This window comes from Trichomycterus rosablanca, chromosome 1 (assembly GCF_030014385.1).
Source record: "Trichomycterus rosablanca isolate fTriRos1 chromosome 1, fTriRos1.hap1, whole genome shotgun sequence".
Lineage (NCBI taxonomy): Eukaryota > Metazoa > Chordata > Actinopteri > Siluriformes > Trichomycteridae > Trichomycterus > Trichomycterus rosablanca.
This window is the reverse complement of record NC_085988.1, coordinates 8,075,179-8,101,139: the sequence shown is the minus strand read 5'-3', so window position 1 is coordinate 8,101,139 and position 25,961 is coordinate 8,075,179. Positions and strand designations below refer to the sequence as shown.

Sequence of the window (25,961 nt, the reverse complement as noted above, 5' to 3'; positions counted from 1 at the left end):
CGTGGGCAGCGTCCTGTGACCACTGATGAAGGTCTAGAAGATGACCGACTCAAACAGCAGCAATAGATGAGCGATCGTCTCTGGCTTTACATCTACAAGGTGGACCAACTAGGTAGGAGTGTCTTATAGAGTGGACAGTGAGTGGACACGGTGTTTAAAAACTCCAGCAGCGCTGCTGTGTCTGATCCACTCATACCAGCACAACACACACTAACACACCACCACCATGTCAGTGTCACTGCAGTGCTGAGAATGATCCACCACCTAAATAATACCTGCTCTGTGGTGGTCCTGTGGGGGTCCTGACCATTGAAGAACAGCGTGAAAGCAGGTTAAAGGTGAGAGAAAGATCATGATTCTTTCATTTCGTTGTTTGGTTTTAGCATTAATAATGAAATACTATGAAAAATTGGGAGTATTTGGTAGTTTAGTCGTTTGGCACTGACATTTCATACTTGTATTATGAGGATTTTATAGTCTGTGAGCTTTAACATTTAGAGTCTGTCTTTGTTTAAGACAGCTGTAATAAAAAACGTTGGGAGATGAGGATGTATGTTAAACTTAGGATGTTTGTTATTTTAAACCAGTTGATTATGATAATACAGTGTACCGCAGTGTACCATCAGCAAATAGTGTGTGTGAAGGTGTGTCTGTGTAAAGGTTACTGAGGTCAGGCTGCTGAAGAAGGGCTGGCTTACAACTGATGTTTCAATTCACCTCAGAAATGCCCAGTATGGCTTTGTGGAGGCTGCTGGAGTTCCTCTGTACCAAACTCATGTCTTTATAGACCTCGCTTTGTGCCTTTATCACACTGTTGGCAGCATATCATTTATTATATATGGCATAGAGGACAGTGGTAGCCTAGTGGGTAGAGCTTTGGGCTATCAATCTAAATGTTCAGTTAGATCTTAGATCTGCCATGCAGCCACTGTTGGACCCTTGAGCAAGGCCCTTAACCCTGTCGCTGTAGGGGTGCCATACAATGGCTGACCTTCTAAACAAGCTGGGATATGCAGAAAAAAGGGAATTTCATTATACCGTACACGTGTCTGGCTCGGTGGGTAGCACTGTCGCCTCACAGCAAGAAGGTCCCGGGTTCGATCCCCAGGCGGGGCGGTCCGGGTCCTTTCTGTGTGGAGTTGGCATGTTCTCCCCGTGTCTGCGTGGGTTTCCTCCGGGAGCTCCGTTTTCCTCCCACAGTACGAAGACGTGCAGTCAGGTTCATTGGAGATGCTGAATTGACCTATAGGTGAGTATAGGTGAATGGGCGTGTGTGTGTGTGTGTGTGTGTGTGTGTGTGTCTGCCCTGCTATGGACTGGCGCCACGTCCAGGGTGTTACTGTGTGCCTTGCGCCCATTGAAAAGCTGGGATAGGTTCCAGCACCCCCTTCCCAAACCCTAACGTGTCTACGAATATATGACAAATAAAGGCGTTCTATTTCATCTTGGGATTCAGAGATTCTTGTCCAGTAATTGAACGATTAAATGAACACACACTTCTTCATACCACCTCCCAGGACATGCAGAAGGTGGATTGGCTCCCCAGTCGTACCTCTAACTGTGAGTGAGTGAGTCTCCACACGTTACTGTATCTTGTATTGTGGTCGGAACGAAAAGCGGAGGGATGCGTTTCGAGCCGAGCTTGTGTCGGAGTCACACAGCTACACTGCACGCTTTAGCAGGTGAGTTGCAGGACTGTGATTATGATTTAAATGAGTAAAAAAATAAAGTAAAGAAATTAATCTGGATTATTTTACTGCATGCTTTATGATAAGTATAAAAAAAATCTGCATTTTAATAAATACTGTCTATAATCTAAAGAGGTATACACATGTGTAACAGTGTTCCGCACAGTTACTTTTATAGCTAAATTTAATATTAACTATAGTTTTTAAGTGTAAATTGTTTTGAAGAAAAAAACATTAGTGTATGAAGGTTGCATTGGCATTTGTTTGGTCTGGGAGCTGATATAATTAACATATAACTTTATGAAACTGTTGCCAGCTGTGCGGAACACTGTTACACTGTTGTTCTTTGGTCTGATCAAGAATAGTAAAATAAATACATTATAAAGTACAAATGGCTTTAAGTTTACACCTATAAATAACTATCTGTATAAATACACTGATCAGCCATAACATTAAAACCACCTCCCTGTTTCTTGCACTTTGTAGTTCTACAATTACTGACTGTAGTCCATCTGTTTCTCTGCATGCTTTGTTAGCCCCCTTTCATGCTGTTCTTCAATGGTCAGGACCACCACAGAGCAGGTATTATTTAGGTGGTGGATGATTCTCAGCACTGCAGTGACACTGACATGGTGGTGGTGTGTTAGTGTGTGTTGTGCTGGTGCTGATGGAGTTTTTAAACACCTCACTGTCACTGCTGGACTGAGAATAGTCCACCAACCAAAAACCTCCAGCCAACAGCGCCCCGTGGGCAGCGTCCTGTGCCCACTGATGAAGGTCTAGAAGATGACCGACTCAAACAGCAGCAATAGATGAGCGATCGTCTCCGACTTTACATCTACAAGGTGACCGACTAGGTAGGAGTGTCTAATAGAGTGGACAGTGAGTGGACACGGTGTTTAAAAACTCCAGCAGCGCTGCTGTGTCTGATCCACTCATACCAGCACAACACACACTAACACACCAGCACCATGTCAGTGTCACTGCAGTACTGAGAATCATCCACCACCTAAATAATACCTGCTCTGTGGTGGTCCTGTGGTGGTCCTGACCATTGAAGAACAGCATGAAAGGGGCTAACAAAGCATGCAGAGAAACAGATGGACTACAGTCAGTAATTGTAGAACTAGAAAGTGCTTCTATATGGTAAGTGGAGCTGATAAAGTGGACAGTGAGTGTAGAAACAAGTGTGGCATCTAAAAGAGTTCGAATTGTTCCTTTTAACCGGTATATTACATTTATCCCATAAATAAAAGTCGTGGACCAAAACTGGCCAGTTGTTTTCCTTCTTGTTAAGCTGAACTGGACTGAATTTGTGCAGAACTGGTCAGGGGTGTGTAAACTTTTGCATGAGAGTGTCTCAGCGATGTGATTCTTTATTAAAGTGATTCTTGTTGAATGTTTCAGGATGGAGGAAGAAAAACAGAAGAACACTTCAGTACAGAATGCTGACCGAGGAGAAGTGGCTCTCAAAACACAGTGAGATCATTCATTCATTCATTCATTATTAGTTCAATCTTAAAAGGAACAGTGGAAGCCTAGTGGGTAGAGCTTTGGGTTATCAATCAGAAGATTGTCGGTTTAAATCCAGGCTCTGCTATGTAGCCACTGTTGGACCCTTGAGTAAGGTCCTTAAGGCTCCAGCTTCCAAAGTCTCAGGACGCTCTTTTATTTCAGAAACGAAAGGGAAAATGACATCTCTGAATACCCCAGGAAGTAATGGGTGAGGAGGCCTATCTTTTAGGCTATGTCCGGAACATGGCCGCCATCTTGAAAGCCGCCATATTGGTCAGGTTGACCTCACCACTGACATAAAAATTGGCCTGGTCACTGAACAGAATGCCCTGTGCGGATGCGGGATCCCGTTGATGTTGGTCTAACGCCCAGGTGCAGAACTCGACACGTCTATCAGGGTCGTCCTCTGGTAGTTTCTGCTGCAGCTGGATCTTGAAGCCACTTATTGGTATGAAGAATCCGTACAAGGGACGACCGGCTGACACCAGGGCTGCACGATATTGGAAAAAACTGACATCGCAATTTTTTTTCTTCCTGCGATATATATTGCGATATTAAAAAAATATTAATAATATTAGTAATGCATGTATCTTACTCTAAATAAGGGGCTCATCTGTGGAAAAGCGTGGTGCCTACAAGGGATACAAAAGATTATTATAGACCAGCTACATCTTTGTACTGGGTTGAAACTGAGCATTAAACTAAGAAAGCTTCAATATCACATGTGGGAATTAACAGGATCGACAAAATTGGTCATTTAATATTTTATTTCACAATCAAAACCTCTTCAAGTAGTAAACATTATTAAAATAAAACTCTACAAACAAAAGAGCAGCTGTACACCCGTTCCAAATCCCAGATGCCTTACTAAGCTCACGAGTGAGAATCGGAAGCGTCCTTAGTGATTAAGGCAATCCCAGAATTCATTGCGGCATCTCTTCTCTCAAAAAAAAAAAATAAACGTGGCTGACGGTGCGGACAAAGTTATTTTCAAACGTAAATAAATAATTATTGATTTTTAACGAGTGTTTTTATTAGCAAGTTTGGGCTCGTCAGCAGACGTAAGAGTTTTCTGTACACGAATCCAGATGTTATGTTGACATGTTAGCGCCGTCCCACCTCATTCCATTGGTTTTAATGGCAAGATGCTAAATGCTAAACGCGAAACCCGATGGAATAAAAGTCAATGACTGATTAGAATCCTCTCCACTGAGGCGGCTGCACGTGTAGGCAGTAAGACGGCGAGGCGGCTCACTGGGTTTTCGAACACACTGGTGTAGATACGTCATGGAAAATGAGAACGCTGTGAATTTTCGTTTTGTGTCGAGCAGCAAAAAAGGTGTAGCGTGACGTATTTGATTTAATTTGCATTAAGTGACATCGCACGTCCCGCCATGTGACTATCGCGCATGCACACATCGCGATGACGATGCTGAAACGATTTATCGTGCAGCCCTAGCTGACACCACATTCTGCTGCGAGACGTGGACTTTTCGCAAAGGTGGCCAAAACCATCGTTGAGGTTAATTCGGCGGTAGCGGTCTTCGTAGGCTTGTTGTCCACAGTCCCGGTTTCTCGGAATTTGACTATGAGGGATGCAACAGTGCTGTGTGAGATCGGTGGTGTTTCTGGGTGTCGGTTGTTGAGGTCTGCGGCTATGATACGGCAGCTGCGTTCCCCGGACATCAGAATCACCTCGATCCTCTCTTCTTTCATCGATTCCATCTTCAGGTACCTGTAACCAACAACATAATGTTGAACTTTCTGTGTTGATAACTTTTGAACCGCAAGAGATATTGCAAATCTGATCGCGGCAATCGATTTCTGAGAAGATTCTGGTCTACTTCGATATGCTACATGACCACCTTCCCATTGGAACAACTTGCCCTTGATCCGATATGGCGGCTTTCAAGATGGCGGCCATGTTCCGGACATAGCCTAAAAGATAGGCCTCCTCACCCATTACTTGCTGGGGTATTCAGATATGTCATTTTCCCTTTCGTTTCTGAAATAAAAGAGCGTCCTGAGACTTTTGACTCACCCTGTATATGACAAATTCCTCTTTGTTCATTTTAAAAACCCCTAGATATGATTAAGGGGATGAATGCATGATGATGTGATTGCACAACGAATCATTAAAAACATCCAGTCCACCTTCTGCAACCCCAGATCAGACGCTCCTCCATTCTGTGATACCTGGCATATAGCCATTTCAATCAAACATATACTAACTGAATGTTCTAAATACTTACAGCAGCAATCTAGTGCAATACCAAAACCCAAATACCATATAATCAAAGGAAAAATTGGTCTAAAGTAGCGCATCTAAAGAAAAACACTTGACAAGGACTATAAACTGTAATATGAGAATTACTTATCGTGTAAACACGGCATAAAACATAAACTCAAACTCAAAAGAAGCTTTATTGGCATGACAAATAAGGACATTCGTATTGCCAAAGCAAGTTAGAGAGAAATAATAAAAATAACAATAAGAACAAAAATATACAGAACAGTTACATGTACAGAAAATAAATAATAAATAAATAATAAATAAAATAATAATAAAAACAGTGCAAATAACAATAAAAAAGGTGACATTTACATTTACATAGATATGGTCACCCACTGTCCCTCACCCGGTGACAGGTGTGTGTATAGAGTGCTGCTAGTGTGCAGCTCTCTCTGTGCTCCCCCAGTAGGTGGGGCAGTGTATCGGGGTCTGGGAGGGAGGTAAAGTTAAGGATGATGTTATTAAATTAAGGGAAGAATTGGGAGCGGACGTGGTGGTACTTGGTACACCGGGTGAGGAAGTGCAGCTCCGTCTCTACTGTACTGAGAGTGCAGTGCTGACACGACCTCTCCTCCCGGGGCAGCCAGGACCGGGTGTGTCGCCCCGTCTCCACGGCCAGGTCGTGTGCGCTCAGTCTGTACCTCTTACAAAATAAATAAACAACCCCAAATCAGAAAATAATGAGTGTTACTTACTTTTATTTGATGTCAGACAGGATGAAGATGAAGATATTTCATGTTTTATCTGCTCAACTTCATTTCATTTATGAATAAACATCCATTCCTGCATTTCAGGTCTGCAACACATTGCAAAAAAAGTTGGGACAGTAAAGCATTTACCACTTTGTAATGTTGCTGTTCCTATTTACCACTTAAAAGAGGTTTTGGCACCGAGGAGACCAAGTGATTTAGTGTTTCAGCTTTTATTTTGTCTCGTTCTTCCTGCAAACACGTCTTAAGATGTGCAACAGTACCGGGTCGTCAGTGTCGCATTTTTTGTTTTACAATTCTCCACACATTCTTTATTGGGGACCGGTCAGGACTGCAGGAGAGCCAGTCCAGTACCCGTACCCTCTTTTATTTGATGCATTTGTTCACAAACAAATCCTGGAGATCTTCTGGTCATCTTTGCCAATCAAAGACTCAGCCTTTCCTGGATGCTGCTTTTGTACCAAACCATGATTATAATCACCTGTTTACATCACATCATTATTTCGTTTTTTGTTTCTTACTTCATTATAACCCTAAATTGCCCCCATCCCAACTTTGGAGAATGGGACAAAATAAAAGCTGAAACACTAAATCACTTGGTCTCCTCGGTGCCAAAACCTCTTAAGTGGTGAAAAGGAACAACAACATTACAAAGTGGTAAATGCTTTACTGTCCCAACTTTTTTTGGAATGTGTTGCAGGCCTGAAATGCAGGAATGGATGATTATTCATAAATGAAATAAAGTTGAGCAGATAAAACATGAAATATCTTCATCTTCAGGTTCATCCTGTCTGACATCAAATAAAAGTCAAAGTAAATGTAGAAAACACTCTATTTTATTAGCATTTTCCATACTGTCCCAACTTTTTTTTTGGTTTTTAGTTGTACATGCAAACAATTATCATTTTAATAAATGAATACTAGCTTTCAAGGGAAATTTGATGACTGATTGACAAGAATGATAGATGCATGACCATAAAATCCTTCAGATGATTCAGAAGGTTCCAGTTTACCCACTAAACTAACTGAGGAACCGCTGAGGAACCTTCTGAGTGTTTCCACCTTAGAGCACCGTATCACTAAAGCCTCTCCTGCGAACCCTCTGGTGCAAGGTGTGAGAACTAAACGATCTTCACCGTGTGTAAATCTTCAGGTACGTAACGACCAAAGAGAAGTTCTACGAGTTCCTGGCTGCCGGCTGTGAGAAGAGTGAGAACGCCGGCGACGAGAAAGCATCAGGAGAAACCACTCGAGATGGAGCGGAGGAACCAGGCGGAGAACCGGAGACGAAGAAGAGGAAACTGGACGATAAAGACGAGGCGAGAGACGAGAAGGAGGAGAAGAAGAAACGGAGAGGGCGGAACAAGGCGAGACCTCACATGAAACCTCACAGCTATGAGAATCGCCGGCTCTGTCCTTCGATCGTACAGGTAACACTCACACCGTAGAGGGACCGTTAGTAGTTCAGTGGGAGGTCGCTGGTTCAAGCCCCACATCCGCCAGTAGAAGTGGGCGGCGTTTCTGGACGTTGTTGATATTTGGAGTCTGAACTTGTGTTTGTAGATGCAGTGATGAACTGTGTTTAGTGACGACGGTTTTCTGAAGAACTCCAGAGTCCATGTGGTTCTGTTCATTATAAGGGGCAGCGGTAGCTCAGCCAGTGGTTAAGGTACGAACTAGTAATCATATGGTTGCTGGTTCAAGCACCAGATCTGCGAATTTGCCACTGTTGGACCCTTCAAGCAAGGCTCTTAACACTCCATTGCTTGCAGTGTATACAGTCGCAATTGTAAGTCGCTTTTGATTTAAGCTTCTGCTAAATGCTGAAGATTTAAATGTTAATTACTAAATCATGCCTGGTTTTTATTTTAGTCCCATTCGAGGGGTCGAAGGTCACAACTATTCAGTACTAATTGATGGCGTATTTTAACTTTTTCCTGTATCTTTTAATAATCATATGTAGGGATGTACCGATCCGATCTCAAACATTTTTAACTGATTCGTATGGGCTTTACTAATCCCGATCCTAATCCCGATCCTTCGTTTTACGTCAGCATGTCCGCTGTGTGGAAATACTTTAAATTGGAAAGTGAAACGAGTCCAACAGTGAAGTGTAACGTCTGCAATTCACGTGTTACAAGACTGAACGACATCTCAGTATCAAGCTCTCTGATTGGCTTAGTTATGTAACCGAGCGTCGTAGTGATGCACTCGCTTAATAAAGAAATAAATACACGCTATATTCACAAGTTGTCGGGAGCATTTAACACTTTATTAACTTCTACTGTTACAGCTGGAGTCATCGCGTTAGCCAAGCACGCTATTCCATGCACTGTGGAAGCCCCAAAGGGTCAAAACACACTCACTTCACGTAGAAACATCCATCAAACCATTGTCACAACATTTTGAGTGTTCGCCGCTCAGGTGGCGCAGCGGTAAAAAGAAACGCGCTGCAACCAGGGCTGGATTCTGAGAAGCGTGGTATCGAATCCAGCCTTGCTTTACCGGTTCGAAGCCGAGTGGCTATATGAGCAATGATTGGCCGGTCGCTCATATGGGGGGTGGGACAAAGAACCGGATGTGGGTCTCTCTCTGTCGGAATGCGATCGCGTTCTCTGCCGGCTGATTGGAGGCGCTTACACGGAGATGGGAGAGGGTGCCCTTAGGGTGTGTCTCTCCGCATGCAACGCTAGGTGGCGCCAAACTCGTCGATGTGTGGGTGGCAAAGATGCATCTGGCTGCTGCTCGTGTTTCGGAGGGGATACGGGTTAGCTTCGATCACCTCCGTCAGGGCAGGGTTCGGCATAGACAGAGAGGAAGCACAATGCTAATTGAACAAGTTTGTTTACTTTTATTTAGTAAAAATAAAAGAACATTAAGCAATAGTTTGGATGCAGCATTTATTTTCCTACAGCACTGCAGAGCTATTCAGTTGTTAAACATGTACGCTGGATTAATTTGAATAGCTGTGATGTACTTGAAGTGTGCACTGTGTGAACAGTATTATCCAGTTCTTATCTAGAAGATACAAGTATCGGTTTGAGACTCGGTATCGGATCGGGATAAAAATTAATGATCGGGATCGGGAACAAAAAAACGTGATCGGGACATCCCTAATGATATGGACTGTAGATGGAGGTTGGGTCAGAATTTGGCATAAACAGCCTGAATCCATGAACCCAGCCTGCCTCGTGTCATTAGCTCTGAACGGAGATGCTAGACATGGTGGTGTGATGTTGTTTTGGTGATGATTTGAATGCCACAGTCTGTATTAAGTGTTGCTGCCGAACACATGCTTCCTCTTTATGACCGCAACTGACCATCATATTCATATAATGAACCTCCACCTTGATGGTGCACCTCAGACTGGTTCTCTGAATGTGACAGTGAGTTTGGTGAACTTCAGTAGCCTCCCCGGTCACCAGATCTGAATCCAATGGAGCATCTTTGGGATCTTCTAGTGCAGGAGATGAATTGGCACCAGTTACAAGATACAATCAGGTCAACCAAGACCTGGTGTTCCTAATAAAGTGGGCATGTAATGGGATTCTTGTTTGATGTCCGTGCAGGAACGTGAGAGTAAGTGTTTCTACGGTGAGAAGTGTAAGTTCATCCATGACGTGGCTGAATACCTCTCCACCAAACCGCCGGATCTGGGAGACCGCTGCTACAACTTCGACTCCTTGGGCAGGTCCGTCATCGTTACATCACTGTACAGTCGAGGTCAAAAGTTACGTACATGCAAGATCTGGAATAGTCACCTCATCCTGAGAAGAACTTTGTTTCAGATGGTTAGATGAGGTCCAGGAACCACCAAAACTTAGCTTTGCCATTCATTTCTATCATCATGGGTTTAGAGACTGTCCTGCAAGAGAGATCCAACCTGGGCACCATAAAGTCGGGCTGAAGCTGGTATCTGATAACATAAACAAAGAAGAAATCAAGCAGGAGCTTTAAGTTCAAGGTCTGGAGGAAGATCCAAACCTCAAAAAACAGATCCATCATGAATCAGAAGCTTTTAGATTCTCACAGGTATTACTGACCATCTGACCATCCAGACAAATTTAGTCTCAGGTGACTCAAGTTTGGGTTTCCTTCCTGACAAGAGCCCAGTGATCCATGTACAGGTGTTCACAAACTTCTGAACTGTTCTAACCATTCAGTCAGAGCAAAAGAACCGTTGCAGAAATGATTGGAATCCCCAAACTGTGATGGAATGCCTGGTGTATACGGGTGTATGTAAACTTTTGACCTTCACTGTATATAAATATCTGCTCCTCACCTCATCCATCACCACTTGACTTGGTAGTGTTCTGACGGTCAGTAGGACACAAAGATCAGGTTAGAATGACATGAAGATCATGAAAACAATGAGATCAAATCAGTAGGACATGGACATCAGGTTATTAGGACATGGAGATCAACAGAGCTTGGAGAGCAAAAATAGAAGGACATGAAGAACAGTGAGATATGGAGGTCAGATCAGATGAGCTTGGAGAGCAGATCATTAAGACATGAGGAGGAGAGGACATAGAGAGCAGTGGATCTTAAAGAACATGGTGATCAGGTCAGAAGGACATAATGTAGGACATGGGGGTCAGTAGGTCATGAAGATCAAGTCAATCAAATTTATTTGTATAGCACGTTTTACAATAGACATTGACTTAAAGCAACAGAATCCAGGATCAAAGATCAGTATTATATGGAGAACAGGTCAGTAGGACGTGGAGGTCAGTAGGTTTAGAAGATGAGGAGAACATGGAGATCAGATCAGTGGAACATGGAGAATAGATCAGTGGAACATGGAGATCAGATCAGTGGAACATGGAGATAAGTAGATCAGCAGAACATGGAGATCAGGTCAGTAGGACATGAAGGTCAGTAGGTTTAGAAGATTAGTAGAACATGGAGATCAGGTCAGTAGGACATGAAGGTCAGTATGTTTAGAAGATGAGTAGAACATGGACATCAGGTCAGTAGAACATGGAGATCAGTGGAACATGGAGATCAGGTCAGTGGAACATGGAGATAATTAGATCAGCAGAACATGGAGATCAGGTCAGTAGGACATGAAGGTCAGTAGGTTTAGAAGATTAGTAGAACATGGAGATCAGGTCAGTAGAACATGGAGATCAGTGGAACATGGAGATCAGTGGAACATGAAGATCAGGTCAGTGGAACATTGAGGTCAGTATGTTTAGAAGATAAGTAGAACATGGAGGTCAGTAAGTATAGAAGATGATTAGAACATTGAGGTCAGTATGTTTAGAAGATAAGTAGAACATGGAGGTCAGTAAGTATAGAAGATGATTAGAACATTGAGGTCAGTATGTTTAGAAGATAAGTAGAACATGGAGGTCAGTAAGTATAGAAGATGATTAGAACATTGAGGTCAGTATGTTTAGAAGATAAGTAGTACATGGAGGTCAGTAGAACAAAAAGGTCAGTAGGTTTAGAAGATGAGTAGAGCATGAAGAACAGATCAGTAGAACATGGAGGTCAGTAAAACATGATCAGTAGGTTTAGAAGGTCAGTAGAGCATGGAGATCAGTAAGTTTAGAAGATGAGTAGAACATGGAGATCAGTAGGTTTAAAAGATCAGTAGAGCATAAAGAACAGATCAGTAGAACATGAAGATCAGTAGGTTTAGAAGGTCAGTAGAGCATGGAGATCAGTAAGTTTAGAAGATGAGTAGAACATGGAGATCAGTAGGTTTAAAAGATCAGTAGAGCATGGAGGTCAGTAGGTTTAAAAGATGAGTAGAGCATGAAGAACAGATCAGTAGAACATGGAGGTCAGTAAAACATGATCAGTAGGTTTAGAAGGTCAGTAGAGCATGGAGATCAGTAAGTTTAGAAGATGAGTAGAACATGGAGATCAGTAAGTTTAGAAGATGAGTAGAACATGGAGATCAGTAAGTTTAGAAGATGAGTAGAACATGGAGATCAGTAGGTTTAAAAGATCAGTAGAGCATAAAGAACAGATCAGTAGAACATGAAGATCAGTAGGTTTAGACCTGGAGTAAATCATGACCCTGTTTATTTCGTACGTCTGTTGGTAGGTGTCCGTATGGACTCAGCTGCAGGTTTGCTAAAGCTCACACTGGTCCTGATTTCAAAAACCTGGTGAACGAGGAGCTGTACGAATCCAAAGGGAAAACCGAGACGGTGAGGAACCATCTGGATAAAGATCTGCAGAGACGCCTCAGAAAGAAACAAGTGTCCTTCAAACAGACCGACGCTTATCTCAAGAGCATCGGCGCCGGAGGAGGAAAGAAACAAGACAGGAAGTCGAGAGAGCCGGAGAACGCCAGGAGTAACGAAGAGGACGTCCATCAGCGTGAGGAGAAACCAGAAGAACCCGCTGAAGAGCTGAAACCTGAGGTACGTTCTTGTAAACTGGAACCAGTCTGATATACAGGGCAGCTGTAGCTCAGCAGTTAAGGTACTGGACTGGCAATCGGAAGGTTGCCGGTTCAAGCCCCACCATCGCCAAGTTGGCACTGTTGGGCCCCTGAACAAGGCCCTTAATGATCAATTGTTTTAAACAACGATTAAGCCATTATGATGTGTGGTTCACAGGGCGGGGCGGCGCCTCCCGTGAGGACCATGGGGCCGATCACAGACGCCGACATTATCAAACTGCGACCATGTGAGAAGAAGCAGGTGAGTCACATGACCGCTCCAGATGTTGCTCCAGTGTGGAGGTGGACCCTGACCGTTTGCTTTTATTCCCCACACAGGTGGATTTCACCGATAAGCTCTACCTGGCTCCGCTAACCACGGTGAGTCCGCGCTGTTCCTTCCATCTTCTTGACTTTCATTTGGGGTCGCGACCCCATGTGGCGTCATGTGGCGTCATCTGGCGTCGCTCTTAGCCAGCTAAGCTAACAGCGACGTGTACAATCGAAACACAACCATGAGATACGTGTAGATTCATTTACATTTACATGTTCGGCATTTAGCAGACGCCTTTATCCAAAGCGACTTACATTACAGTTACAGTATACAGTCTGAGCAACTGAGGGTTAAGGGCCTTGCTCAGGGGCCCAACAGCAGCAACCTAGCAGTGGTGAGGCTTGAACCAGCGACCTTCTGGTTACTAGTCCTGTGCCTTAACCACTAGGCTACGGCTTGCCTAGTGGTTCAGCGATCTGATAAGATAAAGCAACCTCAAAACATCATGGAGCCTGGTATCAAACCTGGTGACATTGTGCCAGGAGGATACTGGAGTAGAACCTGGTGGAAGCTCACTGATGTTTTGGTGCTGCTTTGCTGCATTTGCCTGACCCAAACACACCCCTCCCAAAAACTGCCCCCCTACACACGCCCCACACTCAAGTACCTGCATGTGTGGATCGTTTCATTGTCAGCATGTGAACCCTAGTTAATACAGTCATACTGTACAGTAGGTAATGTCGCTCTGTGTGTGTGTGTGTGTGTGTGTGTGTGTGTGTGTGTGTGTGTGTGTGTGTGTGCGTGCGCGCGTGTGTGTGCGTGCGCGCGTGTGTGTGTGCGCGCGCTCTCTCAGTGTGGGAACCTGCCGTTCCGGCGTGTGTGTAAGAGGTTCGGAGCCGATATCACCTGTGGAGAGATGGCCATGTGTACCAACCTGTTACAGGGTCAGTCGTCTGAGTGGGCTCTGCTCAAGAGGCATCACACCGAGGATCTGTTCGGAGTGCAGGTACACACACACACACACACACACATGCATGATACACGCACATAAATATATGATATACACTTATACACACACACACACATACATACAGTGAGGGAAATAAGTATTTGATCCCCTGCTGATTTTGTAAGTTTACCCCCTTACAAAGACTTGAACAGTCTATAATTTTTATGGAAGGTTTATTTTAACAGAGAGAGACAGAATATCAACAAAAAATCCAGAAAAACAAACATTAAATAAAAGTTATAAATTAATTTGTATTTAATTAAGGGAAATAAGTATTTGATCCCCTACCAACCAGCAAGAATTCTGACCCCCACAGACCGGTTATGTGCCCATGAGGCTACAAATTAGTCCTGTCCCTGTATAAAAGACTCCTGTCACAGAATCAGTTTCTTCTGTTCAAATCTCTCGACCACCATGGGCAAGACCAAAGAGCTATCAAAGGACGTCAGGGACAAGATTGTAGACCTGCACAAGGCTGGAATGGGCTACAAGACCATCAGCAAGAAGCTTGGTGAGAAAGAGACCACTGTTGGTGTGATCATTCGAAAATGGAAGAAATACAAGATCACAGTCAATCGCCCTCACTCTGGAGCTCCATGCAAGATCTCACCTGGTGGGGTAAGAATGATTCTGAGAAAGGTGAGGTCAGTCCAGAATTACACGGGAGGAGCTTGTCAATGATCTCAAGGGAGCTCTGTTAAAATAAACCTTACATAAAAATTATAGACTGTTCAAGTCTTTGTAAGGGGGTAAACTTACAAAATCAGCAGGGGATCAAATACTTATTTCCCCCACTGTATATATACTGTATATATATATATATACACACATACACACACCCCAAGATACACACTTATACACAAATGCCGCACAGGCACACACAAACACGATATACACGTATACACACACAGGTACACACAAACACACACACACTGACACAAGATATACACACGCTTACACACATACACACACACTATGTATTTCTACACCCCGTTATACACATGTACACACACACTGTTACACAAACACACACACACGCGCACACCCAGATACGCACAAACACACACGAAACCCTTACCCACATACCCACACAGTATTTTACACACACACACACACACACACACACATACTCACTTCCAGATACGCACAAACACACACGAAACCCTTACCCACATACCCACACAGTATTTTACACACACACACACACACACACACACATACTCACTTCCAGATACGCACAAACACACACGAAACCCTTACCCACATACCCACACAGTATTTTACACACACACACACACACACACACACATACTCACTTCCAGATACGCACAAACACACACGAAACCCTTACCCACATACCCACACAGTATTTTACACACACACACACACACACACACACACACACACATACTCACTTCCAGATACGCACAAACACACACGAAACCCTTACCCACATACCCACACAGTATTTTACACACACACACACACACACACACACATACTCACTTCCAGATACGCACAAACACACACGAAACCCTTACCCACATACCCACACAGTATTTTACACACACACACACACACACACACACATACTCACTTCCAGATACGCACAAACACACACGAAACCCTTACCCACATACCCACACAGTATTTTACACACACACACACACACACACACACACACATACTCACTTCCAGATACGCACAAACACACACGAAACCCTTACCCACATACCCACACAGTATTTTACACACACACACACACACACACACACACATACTCACTTCCAGATACGCACAAACACACACGAAACCCTTACCCACATACCCACACAGTATTTTACACACACACACACACACACACACACACACACTCACTTCCAGATACGCACAAACACACACGAAACCCTTACCCACATACCCCACACAGTATTTTACACACACACACACACACACACACACACACACACACACACTCACTTCCAGATACGCACAAACACACACGAAACCCTTACCCACATACCCACACAGTATTTTACACACACACACACACACACACACACACACTCACTTCCAGATACGCACAAACACACACGAAACCCTTACCCACATACCCCACACAGTATTTTACACACACACACACACACACACACACACACACACTCACTTCCAGATACGCACAAACACACACGAAACCCTTACCCACATACCCCACACAGTATTTTACACACACACACACACACACACACACACACACACTCACTTCCAGATACGCACAAACACACACGAAACCCTTACCCACATACCCACACAGTATTTTACACACACACACACACACACACACACACACATACTCACTTCCAGATACGCACAAACACACACGAAACCCTTACCCACATACCCACACAGTATTTTACACACACACACACACACACACACACACACACTCACTTCCAGATACGCACAAACACACACGAAACCCTTACCCACATACCCCACACAGTATTTTACACACACACACACACACACACACACACACACACTCACTTCCAGATACGCACAAACACACACGAAACCCTTACCCACATACCCACACAGTATTTTACACACACACACACACACACACACACACACATACTCACTTCCAGATACGCACAAACACACACGAAACCCTTACCCACATACCCCACACAGTATTTTACACACACACACACACACACACACACACACACATACTCACTTCCAGATACGCACAAACACACACGAAACCCTTACCCACATACCCCACACAGTATTTTACACACACACACACACACACACACACACACACACTCACTTCCAGATACGCACAAACACACACGAAACCCTTACCCACATACCCCACACAGTATTTTACACACACACACACACACACACACACACACACATACTCACTTCCAGATACGCACAAACACACACGAAACCCTTACCCACATACCCCACACAGTATTTTACACACACACACACACACACACACACACACACTCACTTCCAGATACGCACAAACACACACGAAACCCTTACCCACATACCCCACACAGTATTTTACACACACACACACACACACACACACATACTCACTTCCAGATACGCACAAACACACACGAAACCCTTACCCACATACCCACACAGTATTTTACACACACACACACACACACACATACTCACTTCCAGATACGCACAAACACACACGAAACCCTTACCCACATACCCCACACAGTATTTTACACACACACACACACACACACACACACACACACACTCACTTCCAGATACGCACAAACACACACGAAACCCTTACCCACATACCCACACAGTATTTTACACACACACACACACACACACACACACACACATACTCACTTCCAGATACGCACAAACACACACGAAACCCTTACCCACATACCCACACAGTATTTTACACACACACACACACACACACACATACTCACTTCCAGATACGCACAAACACACACGAAACCCTTACCCACATACCCCACACAGTATTTTACACACACACACACACACACACACATACTCACTTCCAGATACGCACAAACACACACGAAACCCTTACCCACATACCCACACAGTATTTTACACACACACACACACACACATACTCACTTCCAGATACGCACAAACACACACGAAACCCTTACCCACATACCCACACAGTATTTTACACACACACACACACACACACACACACACACACATACTCACTTCCAGATACGCACAAACACACACGAAACCCTTACCCACATACCCCACACAGTATTTTACACACACACACACACACACACACACACACTCACTCCCAGATACGCACACACAATTGTCCGGACACACACATACACACACTTACCTAGATTTACACATTTACCCAGACACAAATACTTACACACACATCCACACACTTACCTGCACCCTACCACACACTCCGTAACACACACACACACACACACACACACAGTGGTTACCCTCCCCTAGATAAAAGGTGCTGATGTTGGGACGTTTATATGATGTGTGTGTTATGTTCTCTCTCAGTTGGAGGGCTGCTTTCCCGACACGATGACCCGATGTGCTGAACTACTCAACCAGAACATCGACGTGGATTTTGTAGATATAAACTCCGGCTGTCCTATAGACCTGGTTTATAAGAAGGTGCACACACACACTCACACACTGCAGGAGGTTCTGATCTGATCTCTTTAACTCTCTGTAACGGACACACTTGAGATCTCAGACTCGTCTGTCTCGAGTCTGGCAGAAGGAGCGGCACGGTTCTGATCCCGTGATTAAGATGAGATGTTCTCCTAACACGGGTCTGCAGCGAGGTTCAAACCTTGTGATGTGACGCTCACCGGTCTGTTTGATGTTTTTAGGGTGGCGGGTGCGGCCTGATGACCAGAACCAACAAATTCGAGCAGATCGTGCGAGGGATGACCTCTGTAAGGACCTGTTCATGTCGGGGTTTGATCACATGGGGGCGGATACTTTTTCACAGTGTCTTTCACCAGTCACAGACACATACGCCCTTCTGATCTCCGGTGCAAAACTGTCCGCAGGTTCTGGACGTTCCGTTAACGGTGAAGATCCGGACAGGAGTGCAGATGAACTGTAACATCGCTCACAAGCTCATTCCAGAACTGAAGAAGTGGGGCGTGGCCATGATCACTGTACGTACACACACACACACACACACACACACAGGGTTCCAGGTCGAACCGTATAACTATCAAACCGTAGCTAGCTTTGTTATTGGAAATATTGGGGGTGTCCACATATTTTTGGTCACATCGTGTGTGTGTGTGTTGTTTTTATCAGTTACACGGTCGATCCAGAGAGCAGAGGTACACCAAAACAGCCGACTGGGGGTACATCAACACCTGCTCCGAACTGTCCTCTCCTGTACCGCTGTTCGGTAACACACACACACACACTTACTTTATATACACACACATTATACACACACACACTATACACTTTACACATCACACACACACTACACACACATTATACACACACACACTACACTTTACACACACACACACACTTACTTTATATACACACACATTATACACACACACACACTATACACTTTACACATCACACACACACTACACACACATTATACACACACACACTATACACTTTACACATCACACACACACTTACTTTATATACACACACATTATACACACACACACTATACACTTTACACATCACACACACACTACACACACATTATACACACACACACTACACTTTACACACACACACACACTTACTTTATATACACACACATTATACACACACACATTATACACTTTACACATTATACACACACACTATACACTTTACACATCACACACACACTTACTTTATACACACACACACTATACACTTTACACATCACACACACATTATACACACACACACTATACACTTTACACATCACACACACACTACACACACATTATACACACACACACTATACACTTTACACATCACACACACACTACACACACATTATACACACACACACTATACACTTTACACATCACACACACACTTACTTTATATACACACACATTATACACACACACACTATACACTTTACACATCACACACACACTACACACACATTATACACACACACACTATACACTTTACACATCACACACACACACTACACACACATTATACACACACACACTATACACTTTACACATCACACACACACTTACTTTATACACACACACATTATACACACACACACTATACACTTTACACATCACACACACACTTACTTTATACACACACACATTATACACACACACACTATACACTTTACACATCACACACACACTTACTTTATATACACACACATTATACACACACACACTATACACTTTACACATCACACACACACTTACTTTATACACACACATTATACACACACACACTATACACTTTACACATCACACACACACTTACTTTATACACACACATTATACACACACACACTATACACTTTACACATCACACACACACACTACACACACATTATACACACACACACTTTACACATCACACACACACTTACTTTATACACACACACATTATACACACACACACTTTACACTTTACACATCACACACACACACTACACACACATTATACACACACACTTACTTTATACACACACATTATACACACACACACTTTACACATCACACACACACACTACACACACATTATACACACACACACTATACACTTTACACATCACACACACACTTACTTTATATACACACACATTATACACACACACACTATACACTTTACACATCACACACACACACACTACACACACATTATACACACACACACTATACACTTTACACATCACACACACACTTACTTTATACACACACATTATACACACACACACTATACACTTTACACATCACACACACACACACTACACACACATTATACAAACACACACTATACACTTTACACATCACACACACACACTACACACACATTATACACACACACACTATACACTTTACACATCACACACACACACTACACACACATTATACACACACACACTATACACTTTACACATCACACACACACTTACTTTATACACACACATTATACACACACACACTATACACTTTACACATCACACACACACACACTACACACACATTATACACACACACACTATACACTTTACACATCACACACACACACTACACACACATTATACACACACACACTACACTTTACACATCACACACACACTTACTTTATACACACACATTATACACACACACACTATACACTTTACACATCACACACACACTACACACACATTATACAAACACACACTATACACTTTACACATCACACACACACACACACTACACACACATTATACACACACACTATACACTTTACACATCACACACACACTTACTTTATACACACACATTATACACACACACACTATACACTTTACACATCACACACACACTACACACACATTATACAAACACACACTATACACTTTACACATCACACACACACACACTACACACACATTATACACACACACACTATACACTTTACACATCACACACACACTTACTTTATACACACACATTATACACACACACACTATACACTTTACACATCACACACACACTACACACACATTATACAAACACACACTATACACTTTACACATCACACACACACACACTACACACACATTATACACACACACACTATACACTTTACACATCACACACACACACACACTACACACACATTATACACACACACACTATACACTTTACACATCACACACACACACACTACACACACACACTATACACTTTACACATCACACACACACTACACACACATTATACACACACACACTATACACTTTACACATCACACACACACACACTACACACACATTATACACACACACACTATACACTTTACACATCACACACACACACACACTACACACACATTATACACACACACACTATACACTTTACACATCACACACACACTTACTTTATATACACACACATTATACACACACACACTATACACTTTACACATCACACACACACTTACTTTATATACACACACATTATACACACACACACTATACACTTTACACATCACACACACACACTACACACACATTATACACACACACACACTATACACTTTACACATCACACACACACTTACTTTATACACACACACATTATACACACACACACTATACACTTTACACATCACACACACACACTACACACACATTATACACACACACACTATACACTTTACACATCACACACACACTTACTTTATACACACACACATTATACACACACACACTATACACTTTACACATCACACACACACACTACACACACATTATACACTTTACACATCACACACACACACTACACACACATTATACACACACACACTATACACTTTACACATCACACACACACTTACTTTATACACACACATTATACACACACACACTATACACTTTACACATCACACACACACTTACTTTATACACACACATTATACACACACACACTATACACTTTACACATCACACACACACTTACTTTATACACACACATTATACACACACACACTATACACTTTACACATCACACACACACACTACACACACACACTATACACTTTACACATCACACACACACTTACTTTATACACACACATTATACACACACACACTACACTTTACACATCACACACACACACTACACACACATTATACACACACACACTATACACTTTACACATCACACACACACTTACTTTATACACACACATTATACACACACACACTATACACTTTACACATCACACACACACTTACTTTATACACACACACACACTATACACTTTACACATCACACACACACTACACACACATTATACACAACACATACACTATACCAGTGGTTCTCAACTTTGTTGAAATAACTTCAAAGATCATGAATGTTCCTTTTATCTTTATTTCAGTCATTTCTGTTGTACTTGACTTTATCAAACCACATTTGACTGCTCCTTCAATCAGTCTGCTATTTCAAAAAAGAAACACAAAGATGAATATGTGCCAAAAAAGCTAATTTATCAGTGTATTAGTGGCTGTTTTTCTTTTTATCCCTGTCAAATACCTCTCTGTTCTGTAAATCTAGACCATGTGTTTACACACTTCCATGGCTTGAGATCTACTGTTTCAGTCTACAGGTCATCATGATCTACTTTTTAAGGTCGGACTCATCATTTTTCAAAAGAGCTTTGAAGCTTTTTGAAATGCGCTTCAGTTCCTGTATTGATATTCAGCTTTACAGGGCAAGTGACTGAATAATCACACTGACCTTATTCTGATGATTTGCTCTGAATGGTATCAGTCAGGTTTATGTATCTGGACAGGAGCCGTTGATGCTCAAGCAGATTTTCAGGTGATCATCAGTAAGGATGGACTCATATTTAGACTTCATTATTTTCATGTGGGAAGTAGGTTGATGTGAAAAGCTGTCAAATATGTGGCAGTCAAATATGTGGAAGTTCCAGATTGTCCAGCAGAGACCCTTGATTTCATATAAATGTCAGATTGTAGGTTGAAATTTCTCCAACAGAAAAGTTAAACAGGGTGGGCCATAAGTTTCCATACATAGGAAAAATAAAAACATTTTTATTTATATAATATGCTCTACATGACTCATAAAACTCATTTTTTAGGGTATCTGAAATACAGGGTGGGCCATACTGTAAGTTTCCATACATATGCTTTTTTTACATATGCGTGTTTTAAAAGCAATGGCAGTCATGTAGAGCATATTATATAAATAAAATGTTTATATATATATATATTTATATACTGTATATTTCCTATGTATGGAAACTTATGTTAGAATGAATACTGACAGACCTGAAAACACGGTTTGTTTATGGTCCACCGTAAAAAAAATTCTGACGTTAGAACATTGGTTCCGCGCTTCATTTCAGTCAGACGCGCCCCCCCCTGTCATGCGCCCCACACTTTGAGAAACGCTGCACTATACACACACACTCACACACATACACACCACACACACCACACAGTAGTATTTCACCTGTACTTATTGTTGATGCTGTACACCAGTGTGCGTGTTGTGTGTTCTTGCCCTGGCGGTAGGTAACGGTGATATTTTGACCTATGAGGATGCGATGAAGGCCAGAGAGACGGGCGTATCAGGACTCATGGTGGCCAGGTGAGTTTCTATCGTGTCCTCATAGTAAGATACGGTGTTAGTGCTGTGACCTTGTTTTACCTTCCCGCCCCCGCCCCCGATGAGGCCGCTCCACATTAGTGTAATAATAGCGTTATATAAAGAGAAGCGACGATACCATTTTGTTCCGGTGTGTGTTTCAGAGGTGCTCTGATCAAGCCGTGGCTCTTCACGGAGATCAAGGAGTGCAGACACTGGGACATCTCGTCATCGGAGCGTCTCCAGATCTTCCGGGACTTCACGAACTTCGGACTGGAGCACTGGGGCTCCGACACGCAGGGGGTGGAGAAGACGCGCAACTTCCTGCTGGAGTGGCTGTCCTTCACCTGCAGGTGGCGCATCACCGCGTTCCACTAACAAAGCCGTTATATAGAACGAACCTGCAGGGGTTCGGGTTTGTAACTGTGTGTGTGTGTGTGTGTGTGTGTGCGTGCAGGTACATCCCGGTGGGACTGCTGGAGCGAGTGCCGAAGATCAACGAGCGTCCGCCGGTTTACATGGGACGCGACTATCTGGAGACTCTGATGGCCAGTCAGCACGTGGGAGACTGGATCAAAATCAGGTTAGGGAACGTCCTCGAGACCCGAAACCTCTGTACTAGAACGCCGCAATTTTAAATAATACAGAATTTAATGCAATTCCACATCTGACCACCAGATGTCACCATAAATCCACTGTGCTGGCGTACAAACTGGACATTCATCATTAGACTGATGGGGCCAGACTTGGGGTGCTTCAGAATTTGGATTATTTAAGCTAGTTGGTGGTTCCTCTTTGCTTCTGTGAGCCTCCAGCTGTGAGTTTTGGTCTCTAGGTGAAGCTTGCTTGACTGTGGACAGCTGACATCATGATTTCTGCCTTGGCGGTAGGGTCAGAATTTGGCATGAACAGCATGAATCCATGAACCCAACCAGTCCTAAGTAAAGACATGCTGGTGTGATGATGTTTTGGTGATGATTCGAATGCCACAGTCTATCTTGAGTGTTGCGGCTGAACACGTGCTTCCTCTTCATGACCACAATTGACGATGGATTGCATGATGGATGCAGGTTTTGTAAGCATGACGATGAGTTTGGTGAACTCCAATGGCCTCCCCAGTCACCAGATCTGAATCCAGTAGAGCATATTTGGGATCCAGAAGATTCTAGGATGAATCCACCAACTGTGGAGTCCATGCAGCAAAGACCTGATTCTGTTCTAAGAGCATAGAGCATCGGTAGCTTGGCGGTTTAGGTACTGGACTAGTATTCAGATGGTTGCTGGTTTAGGCCCTACAACAGTTGCTCAGATTGTATTCAGTGATAATTGTGATAAATCTATATATTTATTACTTGTTTCTTCACAGTGAGATGTTGCTGGGTCCGGTACCAGAGAACTTCAGCTTCCTGCCCAAACACAAAGCCAACGCCTACAAATGACGTGGAGCCGGACGCTGATCTGAATACCCGTGATTAGAACCAGTACAGATTTTATTTTTGGAGGATGAAATAATGTAGTGAATTACATCTGAGTAAAATAAAGATATTTATGTTTCATCTTTACCTGCACTGTGTGTGAGCTGTGTTTACTCTAGGTGATACGAGAGTGCTGCGACGGTCCTGAACATTAAACTAGGGATGTCCCCATCTGATCTCAAAGATCGCAATCGGGCCCGATCAAGGCATTTTTTAACTGATCGGTATCGGCTTTACTAAGCCCGATCCTACGCCCAATTTTTCGTTTTACGTCAGCGGTCAAGCAGGTGTCGTAAACGGAGAGTCCAGCACCGAAGTGTAACGTCTGCGATGCGAGCGTTTCACGAGGCGGTGGGAGCAGAGCCGCGTTCATTACTGTACTGTAGAATTTTACTGTTTATATGGTGTGTGAGTCGAGGATCACTCCGCTTTACAAAACAACAACTTTTAATCCCAGTATGAAAACTTCAGGACCATAACATACAGCACGAGTTACAAGACTGAACGACATCTCAGTATCAAGCGCTCTGATTGGCTTAGTTACAACACGCCTACAAGTACGGTGGCTCATAAACAAACCAGATATCATTGAACCAAACGATCTACCAATTTAATACGGCACCTAAAAAATAAACACTCGGCCGAATACAGCGAGTTTATTATTATGTGATGAGAAGAGGAACCGGCCGTCCGCTAACACGGCA

The 25,961-nt window shown here is 43.1% G+C and overlaps 1 protein-coding gene across 1 annotated transcript; it reads left to right on the top strand.

The window, feature by feature from the left end:
* Window positions 1-1,640: 1,640 nt before the first annotated feature.
* Window positions 1,641-25,344, top strand: dus3l (dihydrouridine synthase 3-like (S. cerevisiae)). Its single transcript, XM_063015558.1, has 16 exons — window positions 1,641-1,682; window positions 3,096-3,167; window positions 7,360-7,636; window positions 9,776-9,897; window positions 12,268-12,589; window positions 12,788-12,871; window positions 12,949-12,990; window positions 13,737-13,889; window positions 17,982-18,098; window positions 18,320-18,385; window positions 18,503-18,613; window positions 18,762-18,858; window positions 23,710-23,785; window positions 23,947-24,135; window positions 24,240-24,365; window positions 25,149-25,344. Exons 2-16 carry the CDS (start codon window positions 3,097-3,099, stop codon window positions 25,219-25,221), a joined length of 1,926 nt encoding a protein of 641 aa, XP_062871628.1. The 5' UTR covers window positions 1,641-1,682; window position 3,096; the 3' UTR covers window positions 25,222-25,344.
* Window positions 25,345-25,961: the final 617 nt, after the last annotated feature.